The 22,636-nt window shown below is 37.3% G+C and overlaps 1 protein-coding gene across 8 annotated transcripts in view; it reads right to left on the reverse strand.

Moving 5' to 3' along the window:
* Positions 1-73: 73 nt before the first annotated feature.
* The window catches only part of LOC138691884 (zinc finger protein 664-like), a 49,615-nt gene continuing 27,052 nt past the window's right edge, over positions 74-22,636 (reverse strand). The window contains exons 1-5 of one of the 8 annotated variants that reach the window (XM_069814463.1): positions 19,583-19,778; positions 12,175-12,257; positions 8,584-8,712; positions 6,386-6,456; positions 74-1,412 (exon numbers count right to left, since the gene is read on the reverse strand). In XM_069814463.1, the coding sequence (XP_069670564.1) occupies positions 563-1,412; positions 6,386-6,456; positions 8,584-8,712; positions 12,175-12,252 (1,128 nt within the window). In that variant the 5' untranslated portion in view covers positions 12,253-12,257; positions 19,583-19,778 and the 3' untranslated portion in view covers positions 74-562. Of the gene's footprint in view, positions 1,413-6,385; positions 6,457-8,583; positions 8,713-12,174; positions 12,258-15,936; positions 16,522-16,559; positions 18,118-19,582; positions 19,779-22,636 lie in introns of those variants that run through there. The other 7 variants (XM_069814465.1, XM_069814464.1, XM_069814462.1 and 4 more) reach the window with 7 other exon arrangements.

A 22,636-nucleotide genomic window follows, 5' to 3' on the forward strand; every position in this document is an offset into this window, starting at 1 on the left:
AGGCAGAATGCTGATGAATACCTATGGAATAGATAAATAAAATCAACATGATATGACTTTACGCCACTAAGACATTTCCCGTATACATTCTATTGGCTCGGGCGTAGAAATTGGTTATCACTATTTTACACTAAACCTTGTTTTGAAATTAAAACAACAATAAAATTTGCGGATTATCCATAAATAAGACAATTTATAAAGAAAAAGAGTTGCACTATTTCTCATTGCGTTGGAATGTCGTACATTCTTGGCATTAAAGGCTCACACGCATTAATACGTAACAGATGACAAGCGCGGAACTTTCAATATCAATTTTCAGACAATCATGGATATTAGAGGTATATTGGATGTTATCCAAACCTTTTCAAGAGGCAATGAGAATACATTAAGAACTTTACAAGATATGAGATTGATAAGAAAAAGTGACTGCTATTTGGGATGGGAGAACTGCGAAGGAAACATACAGGAACATGAGTCAACATATTCCTATTTCTTGGGGTCGTTGAAAATATTCCCTAAGAGCAACGGAAAAAATACAATCTTCACGTTTTCCAAAAATACATCACTTCTTTCTTCCTCTCTCACCTCCGCAGCTAGATGGCCTTTTGTCTGGATGCGTACGGATATGGGCCTTCAGAGCTCGCGTTACAGAGAAGCACTTCCCACAGAAATCACATGTGAATGGCTTTTCGCCCGTATGCGTACGTACATGGCCCACTAGAGTTCCCGATTGTGCAAAACATTTCCCACACGTCTCGCACTTGAAGGGTTTTTCGCCAGTATGAGTGCGCACGTGCGCTCTGTGGCACGACCAACTTGCGAAACATTTGCCGCAGAACCCACATTTAAGTGGTTTATCGCCGGTGTGTCTGCGCGTGTGGACTTTGAGACTTCCCGATGCTGAAAAATGCTTCCCACAGATGTTACACGTGTACGGTTTCTCGCCGGTGTGTGTTCGGACATGCACTACGCCCCCTGCGTGTGAGAAACATTTCCCGCAGATATGACACTTGAATGGCTTCTCGCCGGTGTGCGATCGCATGTGGGCAGCTAGATTCCCAGAGGTCGTGCAGCACTTCCCACATACGTCGCATTTGAATGTCTTGGAGTGCGCACGCGTATCTGAATGCCTGCGGGAATGCACCCTGAGGCTCTCTCTATTCAGCAAGGACTTGCCACAGACATCGCACTTGAATGTACCTTCGTCTGTGTGACCGCGGGAATGTACCCTCAGACTGTCGCGAGACTTCAAGAACTTGCCACAAACATCGCACCTGAAGGTACCTTTGTTCGTGTCACAGCTGGACTGTGAAGCCAAGTCACACATCCGGGAGTCCAGCGTACTTCCACTGGCTGGATTGTCTGACGTGTCTTCCTGGGTGGTTGCTTCCATCTCGTCAGTATCCACAACGCTGTAATGGAAACTTTGCGTCAGTAAAACTTCCACGTCACGTGTTCAATCTTGTGCCATGTGATGACATTGCATATCTCTGGGCGCAGTGTATTATGCAACACTAAGACAGCACACAACCATACCTGGTTGGTTGGAGCCTAATGGCATGCGTGTGATTTGAGTCTTTCTCGAACAGCCCAACCATTTCTTCATTGCTGTTTCTCCAGATGCTCTCCATTCAATATATTTCCTCCTACCCCACAAACCTCGAATTGTTCTCTATTTGATATGCCGAAACTATGAAGATTTTCTGCCAGACAATCATGTTTTCTTGTCACGTGAATATGTGCTACTATAGTCGCGACGCTGTTATTCCCGGCGTGACTCCTCCTCTTTGCTTACGTCTTACGAAGTGAAGGCTCTATAAAGTCTCGGTGGGTAGTATCGTTCGCCAGTTTTGTTCTTTCGTTGCCGAGCTACCAGACGAGGAATCTATTTGCCACACCGTTAAACATTATCATGTCGTAGCTCCTATGATAATAAATCAAACGCACTGTAATTGAGCAAATAATTCACCGGCAAATAACGTCCTGCGAACCCAACGAAAGAGCCAAAATGGCGGGCGATTATATTAAGTATTTATCGAGCCCTAGGAAATGCATCAGCGAATCACAAGACGAACACGTTTAAATGAAGCCAACCGGCAATGTGATTGGCTGCCGGAAATTAGAGCAACTGGACTATACTTACTATTCTCTTGGTAGTATCAAAAGTGTTTGTCGTTTTATATTTGTATGCTACTTTCCCTTTAATTCAAGCTGTGTTGATGTACACAGTCCTGCACTAATGTTGTTAGATTTGTGTATTGTTTCGATATCTAGTATTATTGATTTGCTAATACTACTCCATAAAATAAATCTGGTGAGATATGTGCTGCATTTCTTACTCATAGCGACCATTGCATATCCCCATTCTTACAAACTAGTTTCAAAATGTCACTTATTTTCTTCATTCTTGCAATGATACCGTTAATATCTTGCCTCCACCTTCATTTTCGTCTATTTGACCTATCTTCATTTACATTTTTATGTTGTGACTTAATTAGTTAGTGGGGTTTAAAAAGGGCGCGTCAGCTACTATGGCTATTTGCGCCCTTATCTAAAATCATTTACTAAACACGAACACAATACAATAACAAGAATGCTTAAAAGAACTAAAAAGCGTTGTCACGGTTAAAACGAGGCAAACAAATGCAGTTTCAACAAGGTGAAGCATAAAAACCATAAAAGTCAGAAGTTCTCAGACCCTAAGTAGTATTTAAAAAGAAACAACAAAACAATAAAACAAATGCCACCAGAAATCAATTGTCTGGCGCATTTATAAAATACACGGATGTAGAAGGTCCGAATGTCGTGTTGTCACTTAAATAGGCGATACTCTGTTATAGTAATATTTACTCCCATGTTATTTGTCACTCTCCAATACAGAAGTTAATTGCTTCTGTGATTCTACTGCCTGGTGTTGTAACATTTAACACCTTTGTAAGCCTGCTCTTTACTGAGATCTACATTACTACATCAACGACAAAGAACTCCGCTTTTATTGTTAGTATCATTTAGGTTATTAAATCTAAATCTGAAGGTCAGTTTACAAAGAAAGGTAATAACTCTAAGTTATGGTAATCGAAACCTTTGACATGAAATTTCCAATTTCGGACACTTAGAAACTACGGACATTCATTTAATAAAGCATATCATTTCCTGTGCCACGACTTGTTCAAGCAGTCGTAAGTCACAACTGTGCGAGAGGCCAGGTAATAAAACCTACAGTCGCACAATTTATGTTCGACGTCCAGGACAAATTAATATTAATATCGGGTGATGCTACCAATAGGCAATTCATACTTAAGTGTATTCAAGCAGATGGTGGCATGTGCATCGTTTTCCTCTATAGCAGAGGTCTCCAAAAAGCGTATCGTCATTCGTGCTCTCGATGCTGCCCGCCGAACACAGTGTGCTGTAAGGCTAGAGAAGGGGGAGAGACTCGTACCTCAACAGATGGGAGCGATCAGTGGGGGGTCGCGGCAACGATCTGCTTATGTTTACAAATAATAACATCAAAAGAATAAGAAATGTCATACGTTTGTATATTATTTTGACATACTATGAAGCTGAAGCCCCGTCTGTTGCTATGGCGCCTTTCAGTGCCTTCTCCAATTGTATTTTGTAATTACATCTAGAAGACATTCAGACACAGTAAAATGTTCATTAACTCCTCGGATGAAAATGGCTAGGTGAGCTTTGTCATTTCTATCTGTGCTTTCATCAAATGCATGTGAGTAAGCTACAAACTGGTTAATTGTGGTTTCGACTTCAGATTCAATTACATTTACAATCTTGAAATTCCTTCTCTGAACTGTAATTAGAGACATTTCAATTTTCTTAAACTTTGACTTTGTTCTGGACACAGTATTTTAGTAACGTCCTGTATGCACGATTTTACAAATGATGCTTATGTAAAGGGCTTCATTAATTTTCCAATATTCCAAGCTAAAATATAGCTAGCAAAAAACCTTTTTTTGTTTAAGACTTAGGACACGTGTGTGATTTGTGTTTGTATTTTGTTTTATATTTATCAAAATATTTGTAGGGCTACGCATTTTACCTAAAATTAAACGAAAAACTATATGTTTGTCATGCGGAATTGAGTGCAAACGTATTGTAATATACTGATTATTATGTATAACCAACAGTTATACAGATAGCCCCAAAATAAATTATTTTCACATGTCCAACATGCCTGTACTTGTATGATATTCTTTGTGAAGAGTCGAGTATTGTCGTCGCATGTTGAATTTTAACGCACCCTATAGAATTTTCGAACAAATTAAGCGTTTCACATTCTTTCCACTAACTCAAAAAAAAAAAAAATTCTCTTGCTATTCATCCTTGAATGTACTACGTCCATGATTAGAAGACATTGTGAAACGGTAGAACACTCCGACCAACACAATGATAATGGCAGTCCGCCACTGCTCTTCGTTTGCACATAAACATTGAGTACAGTACAGGTGGAGATGGGTGAGGCGGAGCGCGCTCATTACGTACTGGCTTTGGTTCCGTTCAGGGGCTTACTCGCGAGTACGCTTTTGGAGACGTCTGCTCTATAGTAACACTAAATACGTATGCAGCAGTCTTCGTAAAGTGTAAATTTTCCGACTATTGGTCACTGAACGTGATTTAGAGTTGTGAAAGCAGAGCCATTTTTGTAGAAAGGCCATAGTTCTATAACCGTTCGAAATCTTGTAGCAATATCATATATGTTACACTGGAGGACTTTGTTATTTCAAACTCACGGGCATCCTAATTTTCACTGGTTCGACTTCCTTTCTTCCTATTATGAACCTTTAGTAATCAGTTTCCTTTATCCATCCTTTTCCCTAGCCTCATCACTTCTCTGTTAGCAGCTGCTTAAAGGCGAAAATTAGCAAAGAAGGTTACAACATTAATATATGATTATGTCAAAATAGAATATAGTGTAAAATTATTCAGAGAAAAAAGAAAGTAATTCGATGTATTTGTATATCAAATTGCTTCTGCTGTGCATCTATTCGTAATATTGGAGGTTATTTCACTCTCTGTATGATTCAGAGAGTAAACTGATGTTAGAGTCCAGGACAATGACTCTCCTAGCACAACACTTGCCTGCTGCAATCTCTGACAATTGTATCCACTTTTTTACTTGAAACTGCTTCGAAAGCCATTATCTTAAAGTTATGAGTTTTCTTAGTGAGTCGCCTTGGTGTATATATCTTTCAGAGACTAAGTGTTATGGAAATCAAACTTGCGACCCTGATTACACATAAAATAACGAGAGACAATCCAAGAAGACTGATACACAAATTCCTACACGAATATAATTAATTATATGGTGTAGTTGGTAACAAAGATGTGAGGACCTCTTCGCAACACAGTAATGATGACAGAAAGGCAGTTCTTAATATTGGCTCTGTTCAGCTTCAAGCGGAATACAATTCTGACATCAGGCAGTCACTGTCTCGCTGCAAGGTGAGTCAATCCTGAAGGACCGTATTCCTGCTGCTCTATGCTAAGAGATCTTGTGCATAACCAGTGAATTATTTATTTAAGGAAATGAGAAAATCTTATCTGAATTTCAGAGCAGTTGCTCAAAATGTTCTGCGACATCTGCTGTTATTTCACCTGCACTAACACTATTAAATAACTCAATGTCTCAATGCTTCAATGGTTATTAATCAATGGAAAGTGCCGACAAATCTTGCACAAACACAACTCGTCATATTCTTCACCAGATACATTTCAAAGGAACAATGCGTTGCTGTACGTCGTATCTAACAATGCATAAATACCCAAAGAAAATTCCACCGACTCTTTTGCCCAGATTAAAGCAAACCTAAGCTACCAGCATTGTTACCAAGTGGCTATTAGTGTATTCAGTTTTCTCATGTACAGAATATAACAGAGGGCATTTTGAGCAACTGCTGTGAAATTCAGTTCAAACCCTCCACTTCCTAAAATAAATAATTCATTAGTTATGTGCAAGATCACTTGTCAGACTGCAGCGTCAGAGCTGGTCCCTTAGGCTTGACTCACTTTGTGCTAAAGAGTATTCACAATTTCTTTTCTTTTTCCAAGAAGGAAATACCGAAGACCTTTATTTATATAAGAAAAAGTACGACCTCAAATTTTCACTTGCAAGATTTGGAATCTTATTAGAGAACATGTTCTACTATTTACAGCCAATTCTTGGCCCATCTGAAGAGACAAAAATAATTTACATCTGTTTGGAATGGCAAAGAAATAATGAATATTGGGCGACTGCTAGAACACACAGCTAATGTTATTCACCTCCTGTCTATTTTACTTCTGCAGTTTCCACTCCATCACTAATGCTGTTGCTGGCACTCTTCTTCCTCTAAGTTAAGGTAGCAGAACACGTGTGCTCTGTGCTTACCTCTCAGACTCCTCTGTCGTTACCTCCGGCTTAATTTCCTCTTTTATACCAGCTGAGCCAAATATGTCTTCCTGAAAATAATAAATATAAACAAAACGTAATTCTGCTGTTACAAAAATAATTACTAGTAATTATCAGGCAGCCCAAATTTTGTTCCTGGGTCCGTACATCGGAAACGTCTTTAATTAAAGTTGTATAATAGTACATTACGCAACGAGCCTATAATGGTAGACGCAAGTATGTTTATGAAATGAGCGCAAGCAAGTTTCATAATTTTCATACGAGCGTCTTAATTACCATTATAGGCAAGTTTCATACGACTTTTTATGTTCGACCATATTTCTAACTTGAAATTATTAATAAGTATTCATGTTATTCTTATCTGACTGAAGAGCGGCACTGACCTTGTGCAATACCTCGTAAATTGTGAGATGTGCGCAGACGCGAAAGTATTGATTTTTTCCGAGAAACAAATGTCGACATTGACCTTGATATAATCTAGAGAGTAAAATAAACATTAATCTTGATATAACCTTGAAATTGAATTAGACATTGAAAAACGAGATGACAAATTGAATTTATTTGAATATTATTTACAATTAACGCTAATTATTATAGTAACAGAACATAACCTTCTGCGACAGTATTGGATTTCCAGCCTCCGTGACGTTTCGCTAGTTGTCTTTCGATTACATATTCTAGAATTATCGATACTTGCGCTTTCATATTGCTACAATGGTGTTTTCTGATTGGTGGAACACCTGAACTTTAATGAATAGGTGTACTTTAATGAGGTCCATTAAAAGGCTGTTACCAGGTGTATAATTACTACATTTCGGCATGGTCGAGCATAAAATAAATACATGAACTGCCAGTGTAACCGAAATCAAGTGCTTAACATTCTTCTCCAACCGAATGTAAACACATCGTAGTCTATATGACTCAAAGTTTAGTTGCACCATGCATTGCAAATACAGGGACATCATTTTATTTTTATTTCAATTTTTAATGAACCTGAGTTTTTGAACGTACTTCACTCCCACCCCTTCTACTAACGAAGTTCCAACTGTCCTCCACACAGATTCAAGGCCGCATATACGAGTAAGCAGTACTGAGTTAGTGAGTATAGTACGTTTCAGAAATATGTTCGCGTTTTTCAGTGACGAGAACTTCCAATATTGAATCATATTTTCGAACAGGTACCGTCGTCAGTTTGTCTACGTCGCATCCCGATTTCCCCCACCTGCTTTTGCTCGCTCCACTGTAAAGACTAGTGGCTGGGCTTTCTTAGCTCTTTTCTGAAAATATTAATTTCTATTAGAAGTTAATTGGACGTCTACGTAATATTATGCAACTGTTTAAAATAACTTAAATAAAAGGGCCTCGTTGAGTAATTAACTATCACGTGATTTCCCCCCTTTCTACGATCCTCCGACATAACCACTTGGACGGACAGTAGATGGCATGTCTGAGTAATTTTATCTGTGCGGATCGGACAGAAGTCAAGATTGAATTTACAGTACGTAAAGTACTCTTTTATAGAGTAGGTACAGAATTATTTCAACATGAGTTACTCGTACGAAGGACGAAACTGGCAACTGCAATTAGATGCAATAGTCTATAATGCGATAATATGCACATTAGAACTGAAGCCTCTATCGAAATGAACAGCCACCATTTTCAAAAATGTGTTTAAATATCCATATTATGATTATTTTTAATTTTAACTTCATTCTCTATATTGTACGCTAATGTTCTGTAGACAGTATAATATACACTGCATAATGAATACGTCCACATGGACAGCTCAGTTCGTGAGTAAAAACACTTATTGTTAACACTGTACTGAAACTATTTTGATTAAACAAAACCTAATGGAAATTATCAAACTCAAAATTGCGATATTTCCTGCTTTATGTAAATGGATGAACTACTTTTCTTCCCTCCTATACCTAGTAAAGTGATTTTTTTGTATTTTACGCCAGTATCACCGAACTCCAGTCGTGGAAGGGGGTAGCAAACGGTATTTCCGCGTCTCAAATATTGAACCAAAGGTATAGCTAGGTTAATATTAAAAATGTTACTAAAATAAAATGATGTCCTTGTATAACTAGTAAATTGCACTACAGAAAGTTGTTTGTGCCAGAACAGAATACAGCTCAGTATAAAGACCAGAAAAATAAACGAAGTGCACTCACATCAGACTCAAATTTCACGGCAGGGAAAGTAATCGACGCTGGTGTGTCCTCTATTTTCACTTCCTCTTTCACATTATAGCCGTGGTCCGTTGTCGTCCAAGACACAAATGGAGGCAACAACACCCCTTCCTGTGGAATACATAAACATGTTAACTCATGTTCGTTTTTTGGAAGATGAATTGGTTCGTTGCAGCCCTAAAGTCATCACACATGGCTACTCGTCCTGAAACAGGTAGAGTCTACTATGGGGATGTCTTAAGAGGTAAATTGGCAAGTAGAGAATTTCTTATAGCTAAAACAGATCAATCAAAAACCAAGACTATGCTAAATACAGATCATAATACTCGTCCTGAAAACGAGCCAGCAATATTGAATGCATTTTATCTAGCTACATATTGTATAATTCAAGCAGAAGTAATAAATCACTTTAGCAGAAATATATACAAAATAGCTACACGAAGGGGTCTATTGTAATCATATAGAACAATGTCATGCTTACGAAAATAGACAGGCCTATTTGAAAGTGAAGTAGCATTAGACCTTACTTCAGTGATTCACTCTTGCAAAACAGAAATGTTCACAAATGGCAATCCTTGGACACTGATCCACTCCCTTTATTCCCCACCAACACTTCCCCTGTAGCTATTCATTTGTCTCAGCACTAATTTCATCCTCCATTTTGATAGTAGGCTATATTTTAAGTAAACCAAGAAATCACTTAATCTGTTTTTCTTTGTTTACTGTTAATGTTTATACCTTTCTCTAAGGCCCACAACCTTCTTTTTTTCAATTGTAATAATACTTGAGAAAGGGTCTGTAAAATTGGTTACTTCAGCTGACATATTGCCCTCCAACAAGTTAAAAGAAAACAAACATATTCAGGAGTCAGTACCTACACAAATCACGGGCAAAGTGGATGGCATTCCAGATATGAAGATGCTAATGAAGAGCAATTAGAGTTTGTTAATGGACTAGCACAACATCTTTCTCACTTGGTCTTGGTTCATCTCCACCACTACCTCAAAATTGTGCATATTTCACAAAAACTTCCCATAAATTAAAAGAAGCTTGAAGATGTAGCTAAACTAAAATTTAATGTTCCAGGGTATTCATTTTATGCTAATACCTTCCAGACTCATTGAGACTATGACCTGATTTATATTGCGTAGTGACAAAACTTTTGACTTTGATAGTGGGATATTAATGTTAATAAATTTCTAAATTATAGACTTCAGCTCAAAGAATTTTGAGTGACCACAAGGGTCCTGAATACAATAAACATATACAATATAATGTGATGTGATACATTAAAGAAAAAAGAAAGTTAATTGTTGAAGGCAAATATAAGTTGATTAATTGAAATAGAGATGATGATGTAATATTTGAAGAGAATCCTTGATAATATTTATAAGAACAGACATTACATAATCAAAAGGAATGTGAAGTTCCTTAAGATAATTCCATGTGAATTTTGTGATTGAACCTCTACTGCCAAACAGCAAACCAATGACGGACCATTGTTTAAGAGGGACGTTGTACTTTTGAGAAAGATACGGCAGACAAGGTTCATATATGGACTTCTTCTCAATATCAACCTCGGTGGCCTGATTTAGGTTTCTTTCGAAACGGATAGTAGGGTCAAGAACAAGAGCCCGTTTTAAGCGTCCGTTGATAGCAATAATGTCTGCCCGTCTGAAAGAACCATCTGATGATACACAATGTACATCACTACATTATTCTTAAAACAATTACCATACACGACAAAGTTTATCTTTCTTTTAAGATAATCCATATTCTACACTGTAATATGTCTTTTCCTTGCACAAAATCCGTATTGTTGTAAGATGTAAGCAAAGTAATAAAATATATTTCAATTAGTTCTTACAAAAAATGTTTCATCTGCAAAAAGGACATATGTTGAAAAATACGTGGTACAGTCATTAAGTTCTAATACTGAGCGCATAGTGGCGTTGTGGTGCACTATAGCGCATAGGTGGCGCCATGGTATGATACCTTGTCAGTTAGTCTCTCGACCCAACAAGAGACAGTTGAGTGCATGCACTGTAAGCAGAACTACGGTCTTTGTTGTGACGGCGATTTGAATGCGCGCGTCGGAACTCGAGTATGTTGCAGTTTGAGCAACGGGCAAACGTCACGTTCTGTCAGAAATTAGGCGAAACTGCTATAACCGACCATAACTGGAGACGAAACATGGTGTTTCCTTTACGATCCGCAACTGAAGCGACAATCCGCCACCTGGAAAACGCCATTATTTCCACGACAGAAAAATCCGCAACAGGACAGGTCAAAAGGCAAGGTGATGCTTTAACAGTTTTTTTTATTCAAATGGAATTGTTCACATAGCATTCATCCCACAAGGTGCAACTGTAGACAAGATCCTCTACAAAGAGATTCTTGGCCGTTTAAGCAATTCAATTCGTCGTAAGCGTCCTGAGCTTTGGCATAGGAAGAATTGGCTGTTGCTACACGACAACGCCCCTGCACATCGCTCCATCCTTGTCCAAGAGGAACTTGCAAGGCAACAGGTCGCTGTTTTGCCACACCCTCCGTACTCACCTGATCTCGCACCATGCGATTTTTTTTCTCTTTCCGCTCATGAAATCAATCCTACGAGGGCGTAATTTGTATACGGCCGAAAAGGTCATGACTGCCACAAGAGAAACCGTACGGCATCTTCCTGCCAACATCTTTCAGCGGTGCTTCCAGCAGCTACACCAACGTTGGCAAACGTGCATAGCGGCCCACGGCGACTATATTGAGGGAGGATGTCGATCTGCTTAAGTGTACGCCGTGTCACGCGGCATCTTCTGAGACATCCAGATTCTTGTGGGTGCCTACCCTTCAGGCGTCAGTGTCACAACTTAATGACTGTACCACGTATGTTATTTATACTAGGGTACGGTTGTTACAAGGTGATATTGTATTTCAATTACATTTATTGTTAATTTAATATAGTAATAATTTCAGTACTAAGTCAGACAGGCTAGCTGTTTGTAACGATCCCCACAGCAGGTTTTCACCTGAAGACAAAGAGATCCACTCTTCGAAACGTTTTGTTATAATTTTGACATTCACCAATTGAAAAAGTCCAAACAGTTCAACCATTGAACAACTCACGCTGCTCTCCCCCACCCCCTTCCTTCAGATCAGTATTTTTCCTCTTATTCAGTTTTTCCTTGATTATCTCATCATGTGTCCTTTTGCAGAAGTCAATTCACAATTTATTGTGTAAAAATGAGGCACGTGACTTGATATGGAACATGTTCTATTCAATTCTACATAGCATAACAATTCCGCACGTATAAGCTTTACATAGCTCAATGTGGCCGATCTATGGATAATGATGTCAGGAATTATCCAGACTGTATGAAATTATTTAACACTGCAATACCACGGAGGCTAGGTTAGGTTAGGTTAGGTTCAGACTGTTTCTGTATAACTTAAACAGAGTCATTCTCCCAACATTTAGGCCTGTTGTGTAGTCAGGTCTGCCAATCTGAGCTACGTAAATTTTGTAACTGCCAAAGATTCTACAGTGTGACCAACAATCATAAATATCTTCAGACTTACATCTGGCAACGAATTTGGGTCATCGCAAGATTGTATGGCCAAGGGGTCGACCTCTGGTTCCACCTTGATCACGTCCATCGTAACTGAAAGAGAATTAACTGCCTGCAGTTCATCAGTTGTTGGAAATGCCTCTAGAGCATCTGCTAGACAACGAAAAATGGAAACATAACACAATTGCTTTCAAATTTTATTTCTTGTAAGTTTACCGATTACTACTTTAAAACTTAGAGTGAGAGGGAACTATTTTCAGCTGACTGAAGAAAATGCTCGTAGTACGACAAAAAAGACAGTTTTAAATCATTAATTACATTTTTATAACGTAAAATAAGCTTTTCTTATCGACTGTGTTTATCGAATATGTAATTAAAATTAAATCGAAGAATTTTAAAATAACATTTTTTTGTACATCAGCATTACAAACAGTCTTTATCCTTAGTGAAAATCGAGCATAATATGCTACATCATCGTATTAGAGCCGTAAGACATCACCATGGCAACTAAAATGTCACGACTTCTATTAGGCCCGTAACACACTTGCAGAGTTTTCGCCAGCGAGAAATGTGTTGCGAGAAAATTAAAAGATTGATAACATGGATTCAAATGGATGTCCACACACTGGAAGAGATTCTCGTTCGAGGCAAAAACCTCGCGCGAGTTTCTCGCTGGAAGCGGTAGCTCAGCGAATTTCCTTGACACATTTATCAAAGATGTTCGACATTTATACTCTTTATGACGATTGAATGTAGAAAAAGGTATCACAGGTGGCGATGAATTGTATTGTTTTTATTTGAAAATGAGGAAGATGGCTGATAATTGCAGTCATAAACTTATCGAACTTGTACGATGTCACCCGTAGGCCTATTTATATGATACACGGGATGAAAATGATAAAAAAACGAAACTTAAAGAAGAAATCTGGAGACAAATATCAGATTATCTGAAAATAAATAGGGCTATATTTTATTTTGGTGAGATTTAATACTACATTAATTAAACATTTGAAATAATGTATCTATATGTCTTAACAGTTCACATAATGTTAATCAGAACATAGCAAAGAATCCTCTATCATATCATGAATGGCAGAAAACTGAGGTCCATTCAACCTGAAATAACGCCTAACGTATCATCATTCAAATCGAAACCAGTGTCCGAAACTCGCCCTTATTTTCGTAAGATACAATGTGATTTTCAGAAATTTCCGGCTTTAATTTTAGGCCTACTTTTTCTTTCCACTAACAAAATATGTTCATGTAACTCCATTTCCTCATCATCTGAATACTCAGATTCAACATAGCGTTCGTACGTAATTTGTAAAGTACGACAATATACTTACAGGTTATATATTTAAGTACGACAATATACGTAAATACATAACCTATAATATTTCCCCCAACGAGTGATTACTATAATCAGAAAAATGCTTTCTGCATGAAGGCAGTGCATAGCTGATCATAGCGAGGTGTGATCTGTGATAGCGAGAACTCGCCAAGTGTGTGGAGGAAGGCTCTTCGCCTCTTTCTCGCAACACATTTCTCGCTAGCGAAAACTCTTCAAGTGGTGTTACGGGCCTTAAGAAGGCATAACTTGTATCATAAAGTTAACATTATGAAACGATTTGCCAATGCTATAATATTCAATATTATATCAAAATTTTCATAGCAACCTGTTTCTTCATAGACCATGATGACGTTCCTTTCATAACATTTACTCATGTAATAAACTATAACATTATAAACTTGTTTCATAATATTACTATTCTAATTTTGTTCGTTATTTTAACGTAAAATAAGCATATCGGTTTTTTTTATTTTATAGTTTTAAATGCTTTAAAATTTTGTTTTTATAACATGAAATTCATCATCATTATTGTTCACGATCTCTAGAATATTCAATAGAAATGGGAGTGTAGAAATATTTAATCTTTTCACTTTAGTTTGAAATAAGCGTGACTTATTGTCGGTGTTCTCTGAACATTTAATTAAATTTAGGTTTTATTTTATTTTAAATTTTCCAAGATTTTAACGTGAAATGAACATTGTTCATTCTACGTTCTCTAACACAGTTAAAATAAAAATTAAACGGTATATCTTCCGTATTTTTTCTTACGAGTTTAAAAACAATGACCTTCAACAAGCCAGGTGAAAGGGTTGTTCAAAGAAACGCAACTCTGTGCACTGCCTGCTGGTTGCAGCGTTGCACGAAGTCATAATTCATGTATTTTAAAAGGCACGTTTTTCTGGAAAACTATTCAAAACATAGCAAAACGATACAGTAGAGCGTCTCGTTTAGGCACAGTGGAAACGTAAACAAAGTGCAGGGAACGTGTGGGGGGAGGACGAGCTATACGATAAACACGAGGGGTGCACAAGGTTTTAGTTACAACATTTATGGCGGAGCATTAATTGAAATTATATTTTTCAAAAACACACAAAACAAGAGAGCACTGATTGCATAACGTTATCTTAAAGAACACATTTTAACAAACAAGCAATTGTAACGTTGAAATAATTCAATAGGCCTATAACAACAAAGGAAATTCTCTTCAAAATATGTGACTGGTTTTCAGTCAAGATTTATGTTATGTTTTATTTAACGACGCTCGCAACTGCAGAGGTTATATCAGCGTCGCCGGATGTGCCGGAATTTTGTCCCGCAGGAGTTCTTTTACATGCCAGTAAATCTACTGACATGAGCCTGTCACATTTAAGCACACTTAAATGCCATCGACCTGGCCCGGGATCGAACCCGCAACCTTGGGCATAGAAGGCCAGCGCTATACCAACTTGCCAACCAGGGCGACTTTTCAGTCAATAAATTAGTATTAAAATGTAACAAAACTAACATAATTCAATTTAAATCCTGTCCAAATTCAACCTCGCAAATTTCTAGCGCAATAATTAACAACAGATCCTTATTAGAAACAACAACAACCAAATTTCTTGGCTTAAAAATCGATAACATGTTAAACTGGAAAAATCATATTAAAGAAATTACCCCCAAACTAAATTCAGCTTGTTTTGATATTAGATCTATGCAAAAGATAGTAAATATCAATACCTTAAAAACAATATACTTTGCATACTTCCACTCGGTAATGAGTTTTGGAATAATATTCTGGGGAAATTCCACAGATAGTAACAGTATATTCCTATTACAAAAAAGAGCAATTAGAATAATAGTAGGTGCCAAATCTAGGGAATCTTGTAGGACTATTTTCAAAAAAACTACAAATAATGCCCATGGCTTGTCAGTATATCTTTTCATGAATAATCTTCCTTTTATATAATCGTGAAAACTTTGTAACTAATTCAACAGTTCACAGCATAAATACACGTCAAAAAATGACTTTCATACTCCATCGGCAAGTCTATCGTGCTATCAAAAAGGAGTGCGTTATATGGCAGTAAAAATTTTTAATAGCCTCCCTATCGATATAAAAAATGAAACTCAAAACATAAGATTATTTAGAGCCAAATTAAAGAAGTACCTAATTTCTCACGCCTTCTATTCTGTAGGTGAATTCATGACATTCAATAACACTTCATGAAATTGATACTAAAACTTTGTGTTGTACTAGTAGACTATATTGTAAATCTCGTCTGTATATATTTCATCTAGACTGTGACTATAAATTAAGATTTTATAATTGTATTAAGTTTTTTGACTTGTTCCATATTCTAGCTGTAAGCAATGCATGAATACCATGGAATGTTAATAAATGTAATACAATACAATTCAAATTCTGCTACTGGCACTTACAATAGTTTTCACCTTGTATGCTAAGTTTTCGGATGCCATGCCGGGATTTAAAAGCCTTCAGCCATCCACTGCTGGCTTTGAAATTCGTATCACCTCCCATCTTCCTATTCAAGTCTAAAGCTTTCTCACACAATACTGGTCCAGACACAGAAATTCCCCGCGCCCTTTGTACTTTAAACCATTGGAACATCGCATTGTCAAACTCGTGGAAAGCAGACGTGCTGCTTTTAATTACTTTCCGTCTTCCTGCATCGCCATCACTGTTCTTGACTCTTTCTGCCATTTCTAGAATTTCCGTTCGATTTTGTTTTATTCTAAATATTGTCCTCATACCTATACCATACCTACTCGCTATATCAGACACTACGTCACCATTTTGTAAGCATTTTATAATGTCACACTTCTGTTGTACGCTCAGACAGCGTTTCCTGTTCCCCATCTTCTCTACTCAACGTACGCCACTATTCTGTATCTGTCTGGACAGGCAGTGCTCCAACGGGCGCAGGTCTATTGCTTTTTACTTTTCTGTCGCTCTTTCCTCAAAGAATTTCTCACCAGAATTAATGACATTGCTGGACCATGACGCTACTTATGGTTCACCCTGTTTATTACTATTTTATTACCTGTTATCGGTGTATTATTTATACGAAAGTACGAAACTATTAGCCTATATCACCGCCGATTCGTTTTCCTCCCGTGTGAGCGGTTGCACCTCCCTACTGAATGCGCGCTAGGAGCGCTCATAACGCCAGTAAGTTGTACTTGCCCCTAACCGTAGCAGACTTAGGCCCGGTTGCAGAAACGCAAATCAAATCAGTCCCTGATCGCCAGTCAGTTGATGTCTGATTTATTTGATTGTTCGTTGCGTTGCACAAACGTGAATCTCCAATCAACTTCTCTCAATTTACTAATTGCTGATTTGGGAAAGAAATACATTTGACAACAGCGCTATTTAGCAACCACAGCCAATTTGATGCTCTTTAAAAGTCGCGAAACGAATGCATCAAGTGGGCGGTGACTAGGAAAACAAGTGAATGTTTTGCTGGTTTGTTGCTTTTTGTAGAAAGGAAACAGGCGGATTCTATTTGTATATAGACTACAATATAGTGAAAAAAAATTAAGCAAAAAGAAAAAAAAAAAAAAAACGTGAGGGGGCTTCTGTTGTGGGATTTGCTAGGGGAGTCGACAAGAAATTGGAATATGCATAGCCTCCATAACCTAAAATAATTCCATTTCCCATCTCTCTGTTTACAAATGGAGCTCGTAACCTACTCATTAAAAATATTGTGTTGTCATGTGTAGAACCCTGCCAACGGGCTACAACATTCCAGAATTTCAATGATGGTGTAGACTACATATTGCCTGTATATTCACAGAAAAGAAACCTTTTCTATTTCGATAAAGTTCGGCATCATTTCAACCAGGTGATTGGACGGGGATGTGAGCAGTCTATACAACCAATATTAGGCTACTCTTGGAAATCCTGACATGGCTGAAAATTCTCTCTGGATTTCAAATCGTTCCCTGTTTAAAGTTTGGGGATTTATGAGACCCTGCCATAACAAAGCAATTTCATACGTAACATTCCTAACTACTCGGCAAATAGTTGATTTGTGAACCCTAACAAGATAACCCAAGACCATCTGAAAAATTCCAACAGCATAAAATCTCAGCATTATTAGAACTTGGTTAATAGGAGAAAGTGAAAGGTTTCGATTTGTCTGTCTGCATATAGGCCTATTTGTTTCAATTTTTGAAAGTAACAAAACACACGAATCCTTACTTAACCTAAATCTTTGCTCAAATTCTCTGTCATTATACATAAAGACAATTCATGTCCATCACGGAAACGCCTTCTTCTTAATAATATTTTTTTTCATTCTAAAATTTCTTCATCAGAAGAATCCATTATGTCGACAACAATATTGTTACGCTATAACTATTTACTATATAATTACAGTAACTGCATTACAAACAGAACAACATAAATAGCCTACTTGATCGATGATCAGTGACTTGACCAGCAAAAATCTGTTGATCAAATCTGATGGAAGACTGATCTCCGATCAAACACTGATTGTTCTTTCTGCAACAGAAATAGAACTGATGGCCAATCAAACCCTCCTTGATTGCCAATCATATTTTGATCGGTGTTTCTGCAACCGGGCCTTAACATTAGTATAAATAGGATTAGGTCTACTCACAAGGAGAGGACACGCTCTGTATATCACCGAATTAAATCAGATTGTGCGAGATGAAAGTACAAGATGTATTGTTTAAAGTCATACCTGGTATGGGTGGCCAATGACCCCTCGTTTTGGAAATATTGGCTATTGTTTGTGACATACTTCCGTTAGGTGCCTAATAGGGAAGCATTGGACTGTGTAACAGCGTAGCTCATATGGTTGGATGCTGAGTTGACATCCAGGCAACCCCAGGCCTTCTCATTTTTTAAAACTTGATATTATTATTATTATTATTATTATTATTATTATTATTATTATTATTATTATTATTATTGGAACCAAAAGGACAATTTGGCCCAAGAGTGCAACGTCAAGTAGATGAACTCACTTCTAAATTCGGAAATAAATGTGTAACACGTTCTTCATCAGGAAAGCTGACATCTCAACTCCATAAACAATACCTGGAGAAAGTAATAAAGACATATGTGAAAGAGCAGCCATTTCTTCTAAATCTGGACTCGTGGAAAGGGCAAGTAACTCCTTCTTTGTATGATGAAATATTTACAAATGAGGAAAATGGAGTAACGTGCAACCTTAAAGTGATGTTTATCTTTTTAGACAGGTGAAGATTTTTATCAAATATTTGCAAAATAGCTCTTTCCTTTTACAAACTGGACGACAAATTGCTTCAAGGCAGGATGCCCTCAAAATTCACTCCTCAATTCACTTTCAGTTGTCAGTTCCTATATTCAAAGCCATGTTGAAATATGCGTGGTATGCATCAAAATTAATAAACGAACGAGAAGTGTTTGTGAATGTGAAGGATATCTGTTTCACAGCAGAAGTGCGGGAAAATGTGTGTGACTGGACAACCTTCTTTCATTTGCTGTGCATGGTGCAGGAAATATGTATGTTTTGTGTGTTTTTATGACATTTATAATAACAAATCAGGTACAAAATGAAGTGGAATAGAAACAGAACAGACACCAGTGACCTGCCTACGTGAGCAATATTTCCTTGTTTATCCTTTACAACACAATGTTAGTTAATTAGTAATTTGTTTAAAACATGATGAAGCGTTCAATACATTGAGAAATATGATATATGTAAATAGATTACTGTGATCACACTATTAATCATTATTAAAAAAAATATATATATAGGACCAGTTAAGATTCGAACTCAGGTTCCCTGAATAACAACTCAGCACCCAACCACATGAGCTACGCTGTTACACAGTCCAATGCTTCCCTATTAGGCACCTAACGGAAGTATGTCACAAACAATAGCCAATATTTCCAAAACGAGGGGTCATTGGCCACCCATACCAGGTATGATTTTAAACAGTACGTCTTGTACTTTCATCTCAACAATCTTGTTCCATTCGGTGATATACAGAGCGTGTCCTCTCCTTGTGAGTTCAAAGAAATGTAGACATATATTAAGATACGCAATCGTACTTAATTATAGCTGCAAACCACAGTGCCCAACTGTACTGTGTTGAAACTGAATACCAGTGAGCTCCTACTGGGTACTGCCGTATCGGTGCACAAATCTCACTGAATTCTGAAACTCCACCAGAAATTTTACAACCAATGCGTAGAAGCACGCTGTAGAATTTTAAACGTCCCGGCTACTTTGATCATAGCCTCATAGGCGAACACAAAATATATGATATGGTTTTCGGCTGTAAAAGTCTTAGGCGTCACTTTTGTTCAAACTTTAAAGCCCAGACAGACTGTCCTACATAAATGATAATGTAAGCTTCTTAATATTTTAAGGTTATGAATAATCAATAATTTTCAGCCGCTTGGTATAATCAGAGATCGAACTGAACCGGAAACTGCGTTCCGGTTGTATTGTATTTATTTACATTCCATGGTAGGGGAGGATATACATACCGGTACTTTGAATTTATCTCCAATTTGCAACTAAAAATTCTACAAATACACTTTTAACTTTTAATGATGACTGAAGACCGGAATATGCATAAGAAATTCAAACAAAACAAACCAAAGGTCCCGGGTTCGATACCCGGCTCCGGAACAATTTTTCCCTCGAAATTATTGAAATCAACTTTACAGGGAGTTATACCTGAAATCTTGATTTGCAAAACAAATGACTTTCGTCCACACCTGTCAGCGCGTCTCGCCGCGAAACCAGGTGAACCGGGTTCGAATCCCGGTCGGGTTGAGTTTTTTTCCGGGTTTTTCCCCTCAACCCAATACGAGCAAATGCTGGGTAACTTTCGGTGCTGGACCCCGGACTCATTTCACCGGCATTTTCACCTTCATATCATTCAGACGCTAAATAACCTAGATGTTCATACAGCGTCGTAAAATAACCCAATAAAATAAATAAATGACTTTCTGAAATATGTGGATTTTTTTTTATCAGTATGACATACCATACTGATTTTTTTTTTCTATTATGCCTTCTTCACTTCAAGCATTAGGCGAATCGCCTGTTCCGAATTCACAATGATTCCCTCCATCTCTTCCTACATCTTGGTTTATATTCATATGCTGCTTTGGGCAATCTTGTTTCTTCCATTCTCTGAACATGCTGTTCCCAACCGATGCGGTGTTGTTGAATTCTATCATTTATTGACTATATTTCTAATTCTCTTCTAATTTCCTCATTCCTTATGTGGTCTAATTTTGTGCAACCTTTGGTCCTCCTTAGAAAGCTCATTTCTACACTTTGTACTCTACTCGAGTTTTTCTTATTTATTACCCATACAGAAGCATCGGTACCAGCGTTGCCAACCGTGGCCGAATTCGGCTAAACGTAGCTTAATTTTTAGTCATGTAGCTTGTAGCATAATGGTCGTAGCCGAATGTCAAAATGTAGCCGAATTGAGATTCGATCGAGCGACCATCTGTGAATACTCAAATTTTATGTGTAAACACTTTCTTTTAACAAATGTATTTTCTCATACTAATACCCACCAGAATTTCCTCACTTCCTCATTAAAATTACGAAAACATACCGGTAGAAACTTTGTGTCACACACTGAATTCTGAACAATGTGACCCGCATTTATGGCAAGGATAACATTGCTATTTTCAGTTTTATTCTCCTATTATGTGAATAGCGCCTATTACCTAACTCACAATTTCTGTACTCGTGAATTTGCAGACACCCGTCAGGCGGTTTATTAGGGGTCGCCTACCCAACAAAAGTAAACCAGTAACCTGACAGTTCCTCTGTTTGTGAACTTCCCGGCACACAGCAGGATTTTTTATTAGGGGTCGCCTACTCCGCAAAAATAACCGTGCTCCAACTTCAAAATAACAATGAAACTTAAGCCTCTTAGATTTTAAAAACTGGCCCTACCCACGCAAATCTATCCCATTGTCCACTTGCTGGGACACGTTGTCGAAAACATTGTAAACATCATTACATTGATCGTCGATACTATTTATTACTCAATAACTGTACCTATAAATACGTAGACAAATATGTATAAACACATGGGCACTATGACTTTTTTGTATAGTTACGTTAGCAAGTGTTATCAGAAGGATCAACTGGATTTCATTAGGTGAGTTAATAAATACTTTCCCGCTTTTATATTGCTGCATGGTTTGTAGATTCGGTTGAGCAACGCTTTACTAAATCTATAGAAGTGTGTTGATGCTTAGGCCTATGTATTGATTTTTCGGTTTGTAAGAAATAATAATGATTATTATAAATATTAACATTAATAACCCCATTAATAATAATAATAATAATAATAATAATAATAATAATAATAATAATTGTATTCGTAGCTCTTTCGAATTATTTTTATTAAATTAATATAATGGGCAATGAAACAATCGTTAAACGCAGCACATTGAACAAAACATACGCAAATTCTTCAAGTTTTGAGCGTAGCTTAATTTCAGTCTTTGTAGCTGAATTTCGGGACGTTTGTAGCCGACTCGCTCGTGTTCAGGTTGGCAACGCTGATCGGTACCGCCATTGTCTTGTAAAACTTCAATCTTGTATCTGTCCTTGATTTCTGTCTTAATGTTCTATGAATGGTGCCACATATCATTTGGAATTTTGATAATTTATCAATATCATTTCCTGTTCCATATCCAGAAGACAATTCACAACCTAGATCATTAAAATTTAACACTTGTGATAGAGGTTTATTTTCTAGTATTATTTTCGTAAAAAGGCCGTTATTTTTGTCTTTTCTGTAGAAATTTTAAACTCGTACTCTTTACTTATTTCGTTTAAACAATGTAGAGAGAATTGCAAGTCGTCTTCTGCGGTTTCTATTATAACAGCATCATCAGCATACAATAAAATGTTAAAATTTGTTATATTGTTTAATCTTATTCCTTCCGTAATATTTTTTTTTTTTTTTTTTTTCCAGTTTTGCACAATGTCGTTAACATATATTAAAAAGAGTGGGCGATATACTACACTTTTGTCGAACATCTGATAATTTGTATAAACAAAAGCCGCCCTAAATAAGGGTTCGATAGATCGGCCTACTAATCAATTCATAAAGAATA

Source organism: Periplaneta americana, chromosome 16, assembly GCF_040183065.1.
Source record: "Periplaneta americana isolate PAMFEO1 chromosome 16, P.americana_PAMFEO1_priV1, whole genome shotgun sequence".
Taxonomy (NCBI): Eukaryota; Metazoa; Arthropoda; class Insecta; order Blattodea; family Blattidae; genus Periplaneta; species Periplaneta americana.